This window comes from Notechis scutatus, chromosome 6 (genome assembly GCF_049901735.1).
Source record: "Notechis scutatus isolate UNSWTSFEM ecotype Mainland chromosome 6, rNotScu1.2, whole genome shotgun sequence".
NCBI classification, from domain to species: domain Eukaryota; kingdom Metazoa; phylum Chordata; class Lepidosauria; order Squamata; family Elapidae; genus Notechis; species Notechis scutatus.
In genome coordinates this window covers 59230521-59248255 of record NC_142014.1, presented here as the reverse complement: position 1 = coordinate 59248255, position 17735 = coordinate 59230521, and the positions used below count along the sequence as shown (strand labels likewise).

The 17735-nt window shown below is 39.6% G+C and overlaps 1 protein-coding gene across 1 annotated transcript in view; it reads left to right on the top strand.

The window, feature by feature from the left end:
- The window catches only part of STAB2 (stabilin 2), a 90657-nt gene that overhangs the window by 52593 nt on the left and 20329 nt on the right, over positions 1–17735 (top strand). The window contains exons 39-53 of the mRNA XM_026692948.2: positions 276–371; positions 1600–1645; positions 2352–2428; positions 3896–4021; positions 6113–6186; positions 6771–6842; positions 7491–7610; positions 8767–8814; positions 8972–9055; positions 9344–9490; positions 13595–13735; positions 14614–14673; positions 15133–15309; positions 15438–15530; positions 17505–17651. Of these exons, the coding sequence (XP_026548733.2) occupies positions 276–371; positions 1600–1645; positions 2352–2428; positions 3896–4021; positions 6113–6186; positions 6771–6842; positions 7491–7610; positions 8767–8814; positions 8972–9055; positions 9344–9490; positions 13595–13735; positions 14614–14673; positions 15133–15309; positions 15438–15530; positions 17505–17651 (1508 nt within the window). The remainder of the gene's footprint in view (positions 1–275; positions 372–1599; positions 1646–2351; positions 2429–3895; positions 4022–6112; positions 6187–6770; positions 6843–7490; positions 7611–8766; positions 8815–8971; positions 9056–9343; positions 9491–13594; positions 13736–14613; positions 14674–15132; positions 15310–15437; positions 15531–17504; positions 17652–17735) is intronic.

Here is a 17735-nt window from a genome sequence, read left to right as displayed (position 1 = left end):
AGGGCTCAAGTTTTGAAAAGAAAGAAACAGCACCATTGTTCAAACCATGTTATGTGTGTTACACTTGTAATATTATAACTTAGGCATTTTTTAGTGAATGTAGACAAAGACATAGCTTATGCAATTGCAAAACAGACATAAACTATCATGTTAAAAATATTTCAGTAAATTGAATCACAAAAGCCTAGAAGAGTTTAAAGGAGAGCTGATGGTATGCTATTTGTTACTACTATTTTATGAGCTATTCGGAATTAAAATCACCCCTTTGTTTTTAGAATGTGCTTGCATGTATGGGAGATGCAACAGTGGTATTAAAGGAGATGGGACCTGTGAATGTGATATTGGTTGGAGAGGTGTCAAATGTGACAGTGGTAAGTAGATTGCTGCATCCTATTTCAGAGTTAAAAGTAGTAATGGTGTCATCAGCAGCTCAGGCCAAGCGTCTCTTTTAAAGAGAGTTCATTCTCTCTACAATATGCAGAACCCAGCCACACATATTGGTTGTAGCCTGTCAGATCCAGCAGAGCTAGCAGCAGAGTCAGATGAGGAGAAGTTTGAGGGAGACTCTGGGCTGGCTTCAGAGACTTTGGAAGACTCTGATAATGAAACAGCATCAGAGACAGAGGCAGAGCTAGAGCCTTCCATCTGCCCCCAGGTGGAGAGGCAGCTGTCTTTGGGGCCTTAGCTGAGTGAGATGGAGGAACAGATGGGGCCCATCCCAGATGTGTGTATGAGTAGAGATGAAAGGAGAGGAGAGCAAAGGAAAGCAAAAAGCTGGCTCTCAGGGAAAAGCAGACATAGATGCTAGTCAGTCCTGCCCTGGCTAGGAAATAAATAGTAGGGGTTTGAGAGTGGCCAGTTGTCACAGACAACCATTGGTTTTCTAGTATACAGCAAGCAATTCGGATTCCTTGGCCAGAACCAGGTTTGTTGGGACTAATTACATTTGGTTTTTGTTTATTCACATGAATAAAAGACTGTTCCGGCACTGTTTGGAAAAGGGGTTTGTTTTACTCATGAGTAAGTAAGGCTGGGTCAGAACAATATTTTTCTGCTGAAGGTCAAGAACAAAATAGGCCTCTTACATTCCATCAACAGAAAGTAGCTGATCTAGCAACTTAAATTTACAATAATAAGGCATTTGAGTCAGAAAGATAGGCTGAGAAGCCCATTCTTGATTGATATAGAGGAAAACATCTGTGGAGAGTTCAAAAGAAACAACACGAATTTGTTTCTTTGCTGTCCTGTGTCTCCTATGCTGTATCTCCTGGCTTTTTTTTTTTTTTTTTAGATTTTGCTTAGAAAAGGAACGTGCACATGGAGAAAGGTGCTGTTTTTGTCAGTAAATTCTAGACAGAGTGAGCTTAGTTCTAACAGCAAAAAGGTGGTATTTGAACCAGAATACCAGAGTAAGTGCACGATTGAAGAAACATTTAAACCCACCTCAATTCTAACGTGACATAGTCCAAGAAAATCTGTACATATAGGTGAGCTCTACACATAGATTTCAGCTCAACAAAATAAAGGGAAGAAAGGAGAGGATGTCAGTCTTAGACTGTAGAATATTGACTAACAAAAACATTTTTTCCTCTTCTCCAGAAATCAGAGATGATAAGTGCAATAATACCTGCCACACCAGTGCCAAGTATGTATTGTATCAAACTAGTTAATGGATCCATACTATCCTTTACTTTATCCTGACCCCTGACCCTAATGCTTTCTCTAACTGTAAAATTTAATTTGAAATGATTTGCAATCAGAGCCAGTTTGGGGTATTTGTTAATGCTTCGGATTAGAAACTGGGGGACCGTGAGTTCTACTCCTGCCTTAGGCACAAAGCCAGCTGGGTGATCTTGGGCCAGTTCCTCTCTCTCAACTGCAGGAGATACGGCGAACCACTTCTAAAAAACCTTGCTAAGAAAACTGCACGGAGTTGATCTTGCAATTGCAAGTGATTAAATGGGTCATGCTTTTTTTTTTTTTTTACTTTTCCATTGTACTTGCCCTTGACTTCCACCACTCCGTGCCTTCTCTTTCTTCCAATCCAGCCAAGAAACTGACACTTACAAATGACTTTAGAAATTAAACCAACAGCTACAGGCTGCTCAGGCTGCAGACTGAATGTGTTCGGTGTGGCAGAGAACTATTTTTAACAGAGAAAATATTTTCTATTTTTCATTTGCAAAGTTAATGTTTAATTAAATGCACACCTCATCTATTTAATATGTGGTAGACTTTTATTATGGCCCTGGTCAAATGAGTTTATCTGATGCCAACTATCTGGTTTTCCAAGCATGCCATTTCTTTTTTATCAATTGCAAATTATCATCTGTCTTGATTTTCTATTTTAGTTGCTTTCTTAATCCTATTGGTCCACCGTATTGCAAGTGTGCAGCTGGGTTTAAAGGGAATGGTACATATTGTTCAGGTAAGTGGAATTTATTGTTGAAGAGTTCATGCAATTTTTGACATTCTCAAAATCTGATTTAGCAGGAGGCGGAATTAATATATTATGAGTTACATTAAAAATATTAATTAAAATTAATTTCTAATGTATTCCTTTCTTTAAAAAATAAGCTTTGAAAAAATACTCATTTACTAACATTCAGCCAAAGAAAGCTTTGATTGCTAGTAGATATTGGAGAATGTTTACTCACTGGCAATTAATTGTAAATCAATTAGAAGTCCTGAGAAGAAGGCAGGGAGGAATCAGATACCTTTTAAAATCAAAACTTAACTGTATATAGTCAGTGGCAGCCCTTTCAAGACCTTGGACAGATTCCTGGGAACAAGTACTGTACCTTGTCCAGTAATCCTGAAATGTTTTGTGATTCTTGTATTCCTCTCAATTTATCTTTCACCAAATAAGAAAAAAAATAGAAAAATACTGTTTGAGTTAAGTCCGGTTTTGATCATGTTACCTTAGCAACTTTGTATTTGGCCCTGGGATTTCAAGGCCATATCTCATCCAGGTATTGACCAAGTTGAACTTACATATAGAACAGCCTAAGACAGCTAGTCATATCCATATACGAAAAAGTTGAAGAGTGCAGAGCCATAATGCGGTTTAGACTCTAAAAATCTAGTAATGCCATATGAAGCTCATGGAGGAATGTGGTCTCTAGCTACTGTATTTCCGTGAAAATAAGAATATAAGCCCTAGCATGATCTTTCACGATGCTCATAATATAAGGACTACACTAAAAATAAGCCCCAGTTAAGATCGTCAGCCAGGTGGACATACTTAGTATGTCCATTGCAACAAAAAAAAGACATCACCTGAAAATAAGCCCTAATATGTCTTTTGGAGCAAAAATTAATATAAGACCTGGTCTTGTTTTCAGGGAAATACAGTTAGATATAAATTGAGGGGTTGCAGTCATGGGATGGTTTATTTCTTGTGTTTTCACAAATATGCAAGTAGAGCACCAGTAGAGGAAATAATAGGCATCCTTTCAGAGTAGCCAAGCCTACATCATATTTCCTGAGAGAGAGATTCCTGCCTATAGTTAATTCATCATACTCAAACTTTGTCTCTTAAAAATATATTATTTCTAAATCTATACCACTCATAGCAAATTCTTTGCCAACCCATCTAACATCTCTCAATAAATTCGTCTTTGGATATAGCTTTCCTATATCGGTAACATTCCACAATTTCTGGGATATCCTGATCTTTTAAGAAATGGCCAGCCAGTGTGCAGAAACATTTATTTTAGGTATACAGATAAGGAATAAGACAAGTTCATGTTCACATTTATATAGCAGACTTGCTATGCAAACATTTTTTGGTAAAATTAAATTTAAATTTGACATATTTAAATTCACTTTGAAATAAAGGAATTTAAGTGGTGCAAGCATTGCAACGTAATTTTGATTCTGCATGCTTTTCCAGCTATTAATGCATGTGAGAACAACAATGGAGGTTGCTCTGCCAAAGCAGAATGTAGACGTACCACTCCAGGAAAACGAGTATGTGTTTGCAGAACAGGTTACTCTGGTGATGGAATTGCCTGCTTTGGTAAGTGCTTATTTCTATAGCTACTATATTTTGTACTTTTTCAAGAATTGAATTTTCTCCATCTGGTTAGCATGACAATGTCTGCCCCTTCCTTCCTTCCTTCCTTCCTTCCTTCCTTCCTTCCTTCCTTCCTTCCTTCCCTCCTTCCTCACCATTTATGTAAATATCTCAGTTTAGTTTTTGTTAACTGAAACATATAGGTTAAAGGGACATCACATATATTTATGTTGAACAGTTGGAGTCATATAAATTATCATGCAAAATCACTTTTTATCAGTAAATGTGGTGTGCAATCTCTTTATTGCATATGTTTACTTATATATACATATGCATATACAGACATGGTATTTATGCGCCAGCTGGCAAGCTGACAACACATGGGAGCATCTTTTGTCCCTTTCATATCCCTTAGAGATATTAGAATGGTAGTGTTGTTGCCTGTTGGTTGCCAAATCAGAGGAGAAGACGTGGAAGTCAGAGTCAGCATCAAGGCAACCTGACAGCTCCAAGGGGGAAGAGGGAATGGAACTGGCAGAGAAGAGACAGAGGCAGAGCCTGGGCCATCTGTCATCCCTCAGATGGATAGTCAACAGCCCCCAGGTCTGGAAGTGGCTGATGAAGAAGCGGAAGAACAGCTGGGTCCAGTGCCTGATGCGCGGATGTGCAGAAGGCAGAGAGAGAAGAGGAGAGCAGTGGAAATCTGTGGGCCGATCCTTGGGAAGGAAGAGCCACTGTTGCTAGCAAAGCTCCACCCTAGGTCTGGGGATAAAAGGCAGGGGGCAGAGATGAATAGCTATGGCAGACAACTATTCATCTTCTGGACTTGTTAGCCTGCTTTAAGATAGAAACCTTTTGTTGGGGCTGCTGGCACTCCGAAGAAAGGAATCTTTGAGTTAAGAGGTTTTGTCGTGTTTGGGGAGCTGGGTCAGAACAGGTAGCTTTCAGAGTGCCATATCTAAGAGTTGAGGCACTAATTTAGTCTTATTTACTTATTTTATTTATTTATTTGATTTGATTTGTCAATCGTTTACAAGATAATAGGTATAAGTATAAACATGAGTAAGAATACAGGAAATAGGTACGAATAAATGGGGACAAAAGGACAGGGATGGTAGGCACGATTGTGCACTTATGCACCCCCCTTACAGGCCTCTTAGGAATGGGGGTGAGGTCAGTAGTGGATAGTTTAAGGTTAAAGGAGTGGGCGTTAGAAGATGTAACAACAGAGTCAGATAGAGCATTCCAGGCATTGACCACTCTGTTGCTGAAGTCATACTTTCTGCAATCAAGGATTTGGAACGGTTTACATTGAGTTTGTATCTGTTGTATGCTCTTGTATTGTTGTGGTTGAAGCTGAAGTAGTCATTGACTGGTAGGACATAGTAGCAGATAATTTTGTGTAATTTTGTGTAGTTGGGAAAAGCTGCTATGGGGATGACTAATTTTCTAATGAAAGAAATTTGAGAGGGTTTTTTTTGGGGGGGGGGGGGGGTTGTTATGTCTTTAATTCACCATTGACTCCTGGCAACTGCCTGGAGACATTCCTGAAGTTTTTCTTGGTGAGAGTTTTTTTTTCAGAAGTGGGTTCTTTCTTCATAGGGAGAAAGTGACTGGCCCAAGATCACTTAGCTGGCTTCCTGCCAAAGGTAAGGCTAGAACTCACAATTTCCTGGTTTCTAGCCTGATGCCTTAATCACTACAACAAACTGGCTCTCAAAGAGAACATTGTCCATGGTTAACATTGTTGCGCTATCTTCATCTGGTTTAATAGATTATTTGAGCATTTAGGAAGTACAAATATTACAGGCTGAATTATTTCACTATTTATATAGTGCTTGGAGTGTACCAAAGCGCTCCCATGTGAGTGAAAAGCTTATGATTATGAAAAGTTTACACATTGGAATAAACCTCAGGAAAGTATATAACAACTGCATTACAAATACTGCACTTATTCCCAGACTAAGAGGGATTTTCTTAAGGAGCTGTGATAAGTAAAGAACCAAAAATAATTACCATGAATTATCACTCATTTAATCTAAGTTTTGTGAAAGTTAAATGGGGTTTCCTCCTTTTTTTTCTCGTTTCCTAAAGAAATTAACCCCTGCCTGGAGAAGAATGGAGGATGTGCTAAAAATGCAGAGTGCACTCACACTGGTCCCAACAAGGTAAACAGTATTCCCATTTTATATTAATTGTGCATTATACTGCATTCAGTAATAAGTGTCACTTTGTGAGTGAGATGGACAGCCTGCAATATTTGATATACAAATATATAAAATATAAAATAGTGGCAAATTGCAGGCTATAGTTTGACAATATAATTCAATGACTCAACTGAGTTAGGGCACTTGATCATTTCTCCAGGTATTCTTGCTTATGATTGTCATCATTTCCTTGTCTTTTCATGCTGACAGCTTGCTTGCTTCCAGGGATCAGATCTGACTGTCAAAAACTAAGCCTAGGATCATATAAGAAATGATGAATAAAGAAATATAATACCAAAATATATGATCTGTGCTGAACTAGGTGGATTACACAAATACATAATTAATAAGTCAGATATAATTTAATCATTTGGAGCTCTAAATGATTGCATGAATAGGGAGAAAAAATGAAAACAGAATCACAGAGACTTGACATCCAAGAGAAACCAAAGAGGAGAAAGTTATCACAAGGACTTCCATGGATCAGGGAATAAAATGCTATCCTTCCCTATATTTTAACCTGGATTATTTCCTTATTCTGACAGGCGGCATGTAACTGTTTGAATGGATATTCTGGAGATGGGAAAACATGTACTTTCATCAGTCCCTGTACACTGGTGAGTCTAGATTTTGTCCTTCACACCTATCCTACACAGTTCAGGTGACAATCTCTATTGCAAATCAAGAACTGACAGCTTTTCTTAACCCCATTACATTGGCTGCATTTATTGATGTATGAACTGTAAGGAGAAGTGAGAAATCCTGCTGAATTTATTCTAGCTCCAGCTAAGATTCACTAAAATAAGGCCAGGTATTTGATTCTGATGTTAATGCAACTGAAATGAATTGTCTCACTGTCTTTTTTTTTACTTTTTACTTTTTAGAGTGCTACAACTATCCCAGATATTTTCATTTTTATTTCTCCCCCATCGTGCAAAACAATTCCACAGGGGGGCACACGATACACTGGGAGAAACTTTCAGCAGAACTGTTCTAGTCTAGCGTTCCTCTTGGAAACTGTTTTGTGCTTTGTTGTACTTTCCCCAGCACTTATTTCAAACTTGTTTCCTTGCTGTCTCCCTGCTTGCTTGATGGTGAAGGGATCTGTAAAGGGTTTGAAGGAAGGATCCAGCCCTTGTTCTTTCTACCATCTTCTCCTTTGCATCCTTCATTTCTTCCCCTTAGTTTATACGTTGAACTTTGTACTGAAATTTATTGAGACAAAGTATATTTTAGCTAATGTTCCTTGCTTCTCTCTTTATCAGAATAACGGTGGGTGTGGAGAAAATGCCATTTGCAATGATACTTTACCGTCAGAAAGGAGTTGCATCTGTAAACCCAATTACATTGGAGATGGGTTTCTTTGCAGAGGTAGCATCTCACTGGTGAGATATCTTCCTTACTGAATGTTTGTGATCAGTTGTTGTGCTCTGTAGCAACAGGCCAAATTAAAGCAGAATATGGGTGAGATACCACAAAAAAGCACATTAGCAATTAACCAGTTATAATTACACCCCTAGAAGGCACCTAAGCCTAGATCTTGGAGCCCAAATTTATAGATCCAGGGATCTTCTAAATGAGAAATGTTGAGGACAATTGCAAGTTGGCTCTGTATCAGCCCGTGTGGGCAGGTGGAAACCCTGGTTGCTATTTATCTGTTTATTTTCAAAAATATTTTGTAACCAAAAGATGGGAGGCTGTGCATGTCTTTAATTTTTAGTATGCTTTTCTAATGCAAATTATCCTCATTCCCATATTTAAGGAACACTAGAAGCATTGGATTTCAATATACTTAAATAATAAAATTGTACACACACAGGGATCAGAGGTGGTATTCAGCAAGTTCTGACCAGTTCTGGAGAACCAGTAGCAGAAATTTTGAGTAGTTCGGAGAACCAGCAAATACCACCTCTGACTGGAGATTTTACAGTATCCTTCCCCTGCCATGCCCACCAAGCCACATCCACAGAACTGGTAGTAAAAAAATTTGAATCCCACCACTGTCAGGGATTATCATCAATTTTGTTAAAATAAAAGTTATAAAGCATGTAATACAGCAGGGGTGTCAAACTTGCATCGTCACATTATCATCATGTGACATATCACAACTTTTTTCTCCTTTGCTATACCGGGAATGGGCATGGCCAGCACATGATGCATCTGGCCTGCAAGCTGCAAGTTTAACACCCCTTTAATACAATAATGGGATCCAGAGGAGTAATGTTAGCTAAGTTCTTCATAACCCAGTGCAACAAAGCCATCTAAAGTTTATTAAAACCATTGTATCCATGGCTTAGCCTTTTCTAGCAGAGTCTCCAGGATAACTAGTAACACACTATACCCAACAAGCCTTAAGACAATTTGATCCATAGATAGACCTGTGAGGATGCTACTGTAGAACATCAGTTTCTAGTTCAGAACAAAACTCAGATCTAGCTGTTTTTTATTTCACTGTAGAAATTACTTTTGCAATAATTTCATATATCTACATTTTCAGTGTTACTGGGTAACTATTTTAATTTTTTAATGTTATTATTACAGGAACTTTCAAAGGAGTTCAATACTACTCGGTTTAATGGGAAGCTAATGGTAAGAAAGTCACAAGTCGTCTCATCCCAATGTCTTGACTTGTAGAAAGCATTTTTAAGAAGATTTTTTTTTTCAGATTCAATAATCTTCTGAGAGATATAAAGGTGCCTGAAATATATATTGACCAACATGTGTATTTTGTTTTTCACTATTATAGGATGCTTCGCTCAGAGATATTACAGGAACAGGCCCCTTCACTGTTTTTGCACCAACGAATGAAGCTCTTCTAACTGATTTACAAGTAAGTACACAAAAGCATTTTGATGTTAGATGGGACATTCAGCACAGTTCGGTGGTACATAAATTTTGCAGCCTGTTTCTATGAAGCTGTTTTCCAATGGATTCCAATTAAACAAGGAACAGAACACCCTGCAGCAGAGTCCAATGTGAGATCCTAGTTTAGAATCACTTAGGAAAGATCTATGAGTTTAGTTCACAATAATATAATGGCAAAGTCAATATATAATTGTTCATTCTTTGCTTTCTGGCACTAATACAGTAAATCATTTTTGAACAATTCTTTTTCAAGATCACCAACTGGGTTTCCAAAGGTGTGATGCCCCAGATTCTGCGTTATCACATTGTATCATGTATAGGATTGTTGTATAATGATCTGACTTCAGATAAAACTGTCATCACGCTCCAAGGAGAACCGCTCAAAATCACATTTGCACAGGTAACCAATTTTCATCAACTGGATATATAACTATACCTTCATTGGTCTTTCCAGGGATAAGATGCAATATTGAAATTATTACATGTAAAATAAGGAACTTGAAATTATGGTTTAGTCTTGCAGATATCACAGAAGTATCATGAAAGAGAAAATAATCTGATCCTTTCTGGATAGAATTGTACAGATTTTGATCTGCTAAATCTTCTGAAATACTGAACTCCCTATAATTCTAATAGCAATGGCACTTAGACTTATATACCGCTTTACAGTTCTAAGTGGTTTACAGAGTCAGCATATTATCCCCAACAATCTGGGTCCTCTTTTTACCTACCTCAGAAGTGTTAAGTTTGGAGAATAATGGAGACCAGACATCTGACCAGTGACTTCAACTCTTTAATAACAGTAGATAGAACAGAACAGAGCAAGGCTATGGGCAGCAGTAACCCTTTTATAGGGTTGGCTGCTACCTTATTAACCAATAATATGTGCAACAAGTTCAACTAATACCCAATAAGAAGTGTCCTAATATTGGCCAATCAGGGACTTGTTATGGACCAATCCTTGTTCGTTGTTTAAGGACCAATCAGGTGTGCAGGCTTTCAAAACCCGCTTTGCATTTGGGCTTAGTTACTTTTTATTGATTCACAACACCCCTCCCCCTTGGGCTCCGTTTGAGGGGAGCTGTAACAAAATCCTCAAGATAGACAGGCCATTTGGTCTGTCTGGATGATTTCCGTGGTTCCACCGGGTTTGGCCTAAAGTCCGGTTCCGGTGGAGTGTTTGGATGATCTCTGTTAAGCTCCGTTTCGCTGCACGGAAATTCCGTGTTGCTTTCGTTGTGGTTGTCCCCACCAATCAGTGTTTCTTCGGGGTTTCGCAGTTCGGTTTCCCCCGTGTTCACCTCCCATGGGAAAGTCAACTCCCTCCCTGCTTCGATTCCCGGTACTTCGTTGGGCCGTAGGGTTTCCGTTGGCCTGCTATCTGTCATATCGAAGTCAATTTTCTCGATATTTCCTCCCCCCTCAGTTGGTGAACCCGGGGAGCCATGGGCGCTGGGTGGTAAACTCGAACGGAGTTGGTCTATGTGGCGTTTCCACACCCTCCCATCGTCTGTTAGCAGGTGGTAAGATCTAGGCCCTGTGAGGTGGGTGACGGTTGCGGGTATCCATAAAGGGTCGCCGGAGAAGTTTTTGGCAAAGATTAAATCGCCTACCTTAAATTCCCGGCATTTGCTGCTGGAGCCGAAAGGCTTTTCGGTGCGTATGCGGGGTGGAGCCGGTCAAGGTGCGATCGTAGTTTCCGCCCCATGAGAAGTTCGGCGGGCATTTTGTTGGTAACGCTGTGGGGCGTGATGTGCTGCAACAATAAAATTCAATTGATTTTTTCATCGATGTCGCCGAATTCCATTTTGTGGAGGGTCTTTTTTACAAACTGTACCATGCGCTCTGCACGTCCGTTCACCGCAGGGTGCGCGGGCAAGGTTAGCGCATGGCGGATGCCCCGGTCAGCAAGATATTGTTCAAATGGTAATGCTGTGAACTGTGGGCCGTTATCTGAGACCAGAACGTCCGGAAAACCATGTGTGGCAAATAGCCTGTTTAATTTGTTGATAACTGAGTCCGTTGTAGTTGTGTTCATTCGATGGATCTCGAGCCAATTTGAATAGGCGTCGACTGTAATAAGGAAAGTGTGCCCTTTTGTAGGCCCCGCAAAGTCAAGATGAATACGGGACCATGGTCCCCTCGGAGTTTCCCATTCGGTTGGGCTTGCTTTAGGTGGGGCGTTGCTGACGTCCTGGCAACATTGACAAGTAGCGACCCAGGCCTCGATTCTTTTGTCGATTCCTGGCCACCAGGCGTAGCTCCGTGCGAGTGCTTTCATTCGCACGATGCCCGGATGTCCGTCGTGCAATACCGCTAAAACAGTTCGTTGCAGTTTGCCCGGGATTACGACTCTATCGCCCCACAAGATGCAGCCCTTTTGGGAAAACAGTTCGGTTTGGCGGACTTTGAAAGGCGCCCATTCAGGTGATAGTTGTTCTGTTGGCCAACCACGTTCAACCCAGCGTAGGATGTGTTGCAGGACCGGATCTCGTTTTGTTTCGAGGGCAATGTCTCTCGCTGTTAATGGCGGCGCGTGTAGAGCCTCAATTTGCAGCGTTGTGATGGTTGGGGCTGGATCTTCAACCGATTCTGGGAGCGGTGTTCTGCTCAATGCATCAGCGCGGAGAATTGATTTCCCCGGGCGGTGTTGCAAGGTGTAGTTGTACGCCGCCAAGAATTCCGACCAGCAGGTCATTCTGGGGGACAATATATACGGGGTTGGTTTATTACCCGCAATAATCCCCAGTAGTAGTTTATGATCAGTAATTATTGTAAACGCACGCCCATACACATATTCATGAAATCGTTTAACTGCAGCCACAATAGCCAAAGCTTCTTTATCAAGCTGACTATAATTTCTTTCAGCTTTAGCTAAAGTTCGCGAAAAAAGCGACGGGAGCTTCTGCTCCGTTCGGTATACGTGGGCCAGGATTGCTCCAACCCCAAAAGGTGAGGCGTCACAAGTAATAGTTAACGGCAGAGTTTCATTGTACTGCATAAGTACAGAATCAGAAGTTAGCAATTTCTTTACTTGTTGGAAAGCGTATTGTTCACGTTGTCCCCCTTAGCCATGATTTTGCTCTGGATCGTGCAGTCTTCTAGGCCCAGAACTAGGCGGTCTCGGAGGGCTTCTTCTAAGTTAGAGAATCCGCAGAGGCCTCCAAGGTTGCGGAGGTCTGCGACGTAGTTGGCAAGGCTTTCGCCTTTCCGCTGGACCCTCTGGTAATATTCGTGCCTTCTGACTAAGGTTGGCATGGTGGGCGCGTAGTGGGCCCGTAGCAAAGGCTCGAGGACGTCCCAGTCCATCGCTTTTACTTCGGCTGGCTTGGCAAGTGATTTTGCCATTTTAAACACGGTAGGCCCGCAGTGGGTTAGAAATACAGCTCTTTTTTTGCTGGTTGTTGCATCTTTCAAGTTGTTGGTCTCCAGAAACATCTGGAACCTATCCATGTACGACTCCCAGTCTTCGGTTTCTGGGTCGAATGGAGCGGGTGGTACAGCACCGCTGGCCATGTTGCCGTTGATAGTGCGTGTTCGACCACGTGCTCTGTTGGTTGCTCTGTAGATCAGTCAGCTCTTCGGTCTCCGCATCCCACCTTCGTCGCCAGTGTTAAGTTTGGAGAATAATGGAGACCAGACATCTGACCAGTGACTTCAACTCTTTAATAACAGTAGATAGAACAGAACAGAGCAAGGCTATGGGCAGCAGTAACCCTTTTATAGGGTTGGCTGCTACCTTATTAACCAATAATATGTGCAACAAGTTCAACTAATACCCAATAAGAAGTGTCCTAATATTGGCCAATCAGGGACTTGTTATGGACCAATCCTTGTTCGTTGTTTAAGGACCAATCAGGTGTGCAGGCTTTCAAAACCCGCTTTGCATTTGGGCTTAGTTACTTTTTATTGATTCACAACAGGAAGGATGGAAGGCTGAGTCAACCTTGGGCCTGGTGAGATTCAAACTGCCAAATTACAGTCAGTCTGCAGTCAGCAGAAGTAGTCTGCAGCACTGCACTCTAACCACTGCACCACTGTGGCTCAATACTCAATACTAATACTAAAATGTTGGATCACCATCCCAATCTCTTATATTGGCTTTGGGAATATCATGGGTTTTCAGATACAGACACTTCCCTTAATCAATATGATGTTAAATTGCCTCTTCTGAGGAGTCATAATCTACAGATTTCTTCTCACAACCCCTACCTGCAATCAATGTTCTCACTTTAGATGCAAGAACAGCTCCTGTGTATTTAAACTGAACCCATTCAATATAGCAACACTTGCTCAAATGTGTACTCCTGCTTGTAATGAATTCTGTGTTCATTTGCTCTTTCCTCTCGGCAAGCATGCTGAGCAGCACTGTACACAACACTGAAAGCAAAACTGATTTCTCCTTTAATTGTTTAATCAGCAATAAAATGTTTACCTCGCTTTATTTCAGGATTTCAAGAGAGCTTTGTTACTTCATACTGTGCATTTTTATTTTTATTTTTAGAACACGGTCCTTTTGAATGGCAAAGCAAAGATACTGGCCAGCGATATAATCACCACAAATGGAGTAATCCATATCATAGATAAGGTCCTGGCTCCACAGAAGACTCAAGAATTTCCTCTTGGAAAAGGAAAAGCAATAAAGGTGCACTCCATTGTGCATTGAAACTATCAACTAATTAAAAGCTGCTGGGTTATGGATCACAATGTTGTTTGCTGCTAACAAATGAACCTGTTCTAATAGAATTAAAATGTTAATTAAGTAATAGGAAAAATGAATTTTGAAAAAGGCTTCCTCAAGAAAACACTGATAAGTTATAAGTTTGTACATAGGACAACTATATAAACACAGGCATGTATATGCTGCTTACACACACAGTTATTTTATTTTGTACATATTATTTTGGATCTCAGTGGCATAACGGAACCTCACAAGACATGGCAGTGAGAATCTTTCTTCACTGCCAGCCTCTAACAACAACTATTTTCACCATGGTAGAGGTAATATAGGCCGCGCAGAGACTCCAGATAAAATCAAGAACAGTTTGATGCTAGTAGAAAAAGATATGCCTTCACAGCTTCTTGGCTTCAAAAATCAAATCCTGTTTTCACTAAAATGCAATCTGCTGCACCAGTTAGGACTATGTGTTGCTTTTGTTCAGTCGCTAAGTGGTGTCTGACTCTTTGTAACTTCATGGACTATAGCAAGGCAGGCTCTCCTGTCCTCCATTGTCTCCCCAAGTTAGGACTATGTATTAGAATTGTTTCTATATATTATTTTCAGAACAAGTGGCACAGCATGCATATTCCAGATTCCTCTTGGAAATTTGCAAAAGCAATTATTCCCATTTCCCACTTCTGTTAAGATACTAAGTGAAGGATCTACAATCAAAAATATTTCCTCTGATATATTTCTGAAAGCAGCATTGCATTTTTTTATTCATAGTGTGCTGAAAATATTTCTCAACACATATTTCTATTTCCTAAATAAGTAAATTGAGCCAGTATTTCTTTTCTTGCTAGGAAAACCTCAAAACTGTTGCAGCAAACAATGAATACATCATGTTCTACAACCTGATAGAAGTAAGTCTACATCAGGGGTGTCAAACTCGATTTCATTGAGGGCCACATAAAAGGTTGGATTAGACCTCGGGGGACCAAGGGGGCATGGACAGGGGGCATGGACAGGGGGCATGGGCAGCTTGACATCACTCATCAAGGCTCCATTTTCGGCCATGATGGCCTCCTGTCACCCTCTGCCAGAGAAAACAGAGCCCAGGGAGGCCAGATCTGAGCACCCTGCGGGCCGGATTCAGCCTGCAGGCCTTGAGTTTGAAACCCCTGGTCTACATGGTTGATTTAGAGTTCAAAATCATAATTCTACTTAAATTGATTGGTAGTCTTTATGGTGGATATGTCTTAATTGACTGTAGATGTCAAAAAGACCTCATGTATTCTTTTCACCATTTGTTTGTTTGCTTGATAAATTACATGCAAATTGTTTTGAAAAAGAAAATCAGATTCTCCTTTGTCCTCTTTTAGAAGTCAGGATTGATAAATCTTATTAATGATCCTCTTCATCAGCCAGTCACTTTGTTCTGGCCCACTGACAAAGTAATAAGAGCTCTGCCAAAGGAACAGCAAGATGAACTATTCAAAATGTCAAACAAAGAGAAACTGCTACAGTATTTGAAATTCCATGTTATTGGGAATGCTAAGGTAAGGAGTACTAAGGTCACAATTTATAAAATTTACATAATTTATTTTTAAATTTATAAAATAAACACAATAGAACTTTTCTATTCTAAACTTGAATTTCCTCCATCATTTCCCTTCATCTTCCACAGATTTTAGCTTATGCCCTCCCAAGCTCAGATACACTGAAAACACTTCAAGGTTCAGATCTTAGTGTGAAATGTGGTGATGATGACACCAATACTGTGAGTAATTCTTGGTTTTAAATAAGTTGATCCATATTTTTATTATGCTAACCATTGTACAGCATCATAAATAAATGACAGTGTCAAATAAAGGACAATCAAATATCTTCATTCTACATTTAGCAGCATGAAAGAAAAAATACAGACCAACATACTTTGACCTAACGTCTTAGGGAGGGTCTCTACCTCTGGCAATCAGGGTGTTATATAACAGTAGATTTCAAACAATCTCAGCAAACATTTACATACAGTAGTTTGTTACAGACACCAAATCATGAGGACAAAAATCGATCCTACAAAATCTCAAAGAACGAAATCCTAGAACAAGAATTAAAATATCTCAACCACAATATCTGGAATTTAACCCTATAAAAAAAGTAGAATTCCAAGTAGTCCCCTAATGCCCAGCCCAAAAGGACACCGTGTAACTTACAAGATGAAGACAATATTTGCATTAGCAGCTAATCACTCTCGCAGCATTTGCACACAGCCTTTTGCAATTCAGTGACAGAATTTTGAAAGTAATCAAGAGTTTTAGGTGCTTTGCAAAAATTGGAAATAAAGGGTTTTTTCTCTCTCACACACACAACTTTGTATTGAGAGGAATGCACATGTAAATGTGTGTCTTCTGGTCTTTGCTTTGGGATTGGGATTGGGAAGATTGATTGTACTCATGCCCCAGGCTTTCCAACAAGGTCCTGAAAACTCTAGGACCCAATATGCAAACTACGTTATACAAAAAAAAAAAAAAAAACCATAGAGGAAATGTATCTTCCATTGGAACAGCTTCCAATGACTTGCAAATATAATTGATTGTGGTATTGCGGGACTTCATCCAAAATGACTCTGAAAGTTATGAACAGAATGGTTCAACTTGGAACAATGAATAAGACAAGGATACATGCAGTAGTGGGATTCAAATAAGGTAACAACCGGTTCTCTGCCCTAATGATTTCTTCCAACAACAAGTTCACAAAACTGCTCAGAAAGTTAACCGGTTCTCCCAAAGTGGTGTGAACTGGTTGAATCCCACCACTGGATACTTGATGTCCCGTTCATTATTTAATGTATTTATGGATATGTATACAGTATAAGGAATGCTTGTGATATTAGAGTGTATGGATCTGTTAAGTTAATATATTGGTCCTTTCATATGTGGTGTTTTTGGTTTAGTGTGATTACTTACAGTGAAAGTAAGTATAAGATGCCACGGTCATTAAGTGAATGGTTGTATAAGACAACGAAGAGTATAGATCTGAAAATTAATGTATCAAAGATGATGATGATTAACAGGGAGGATGAACTGAAGTTATGCATAAATGGTAAATAATAACAGATATTCCTTAATTTACAACTGGTCACTTAGTGATCATATAAAGCTACAACAAACTCCCTCCTAAAAGTAGTTCCAATAAGTACCACCCCTGCAGTTATGTAACTACATTTCAGAAATTCAATAACTGGTTTGCATTTGCAGATGTTTGCAGTGTCACGCAGTCACATAAATGCGGCTTATTACATTTTTTACCAGCATTTACTCCCAGTAGAGAACAATAGATTCACTTAATGACCGTGGCATTCACTTTATGACCATGGTGGTCTTTTAATGATCATTGCAATACAGATCAGAAAATTGGGTTCAATGACATGATAATCTTCTTTATGATCATCATGATTTATGACTCTAATGGGCAGGCTCCATTATAGTTGTAATTAGAGGAATGCCTGATTTCTTATTCTCAATATTTCTTACTCCTTTTTGGTGCTTTGCATAAAGTTACTTACTCTAAAGCAGTAAATAATGTATGATGTTAGAAATATGTATATATAAGCTTTCTGACCATAAGCCATGCTGGCTAGGTTTATGGAAGTTTTATCCAAAAGTAAGAAAAGTACCAGGTTGACTAGTTTAATCTTTTCCCCTAATCGTTATCTTTTTTCTTAATAGCATTATGAATTTATATCTATTTTTAGGGTGAATTGTTCCTTAATGATAGGAGATGCAAGATAATACAAAGGCATCTAGAGTTTGATGGTGGCATTGCTTATGGGATTGATTGCATGTTAACTGATCCCATCCTTGGTGGTCGTTGTGACACTTTTATGACAACTGAATTTCCGGTCAGTCCTTCTAATGACATGTTGTTGCCATTCCAGATATCACATGAATCCAGTGCAGTTGCTTGCTTGTTTGTCATCCATCCA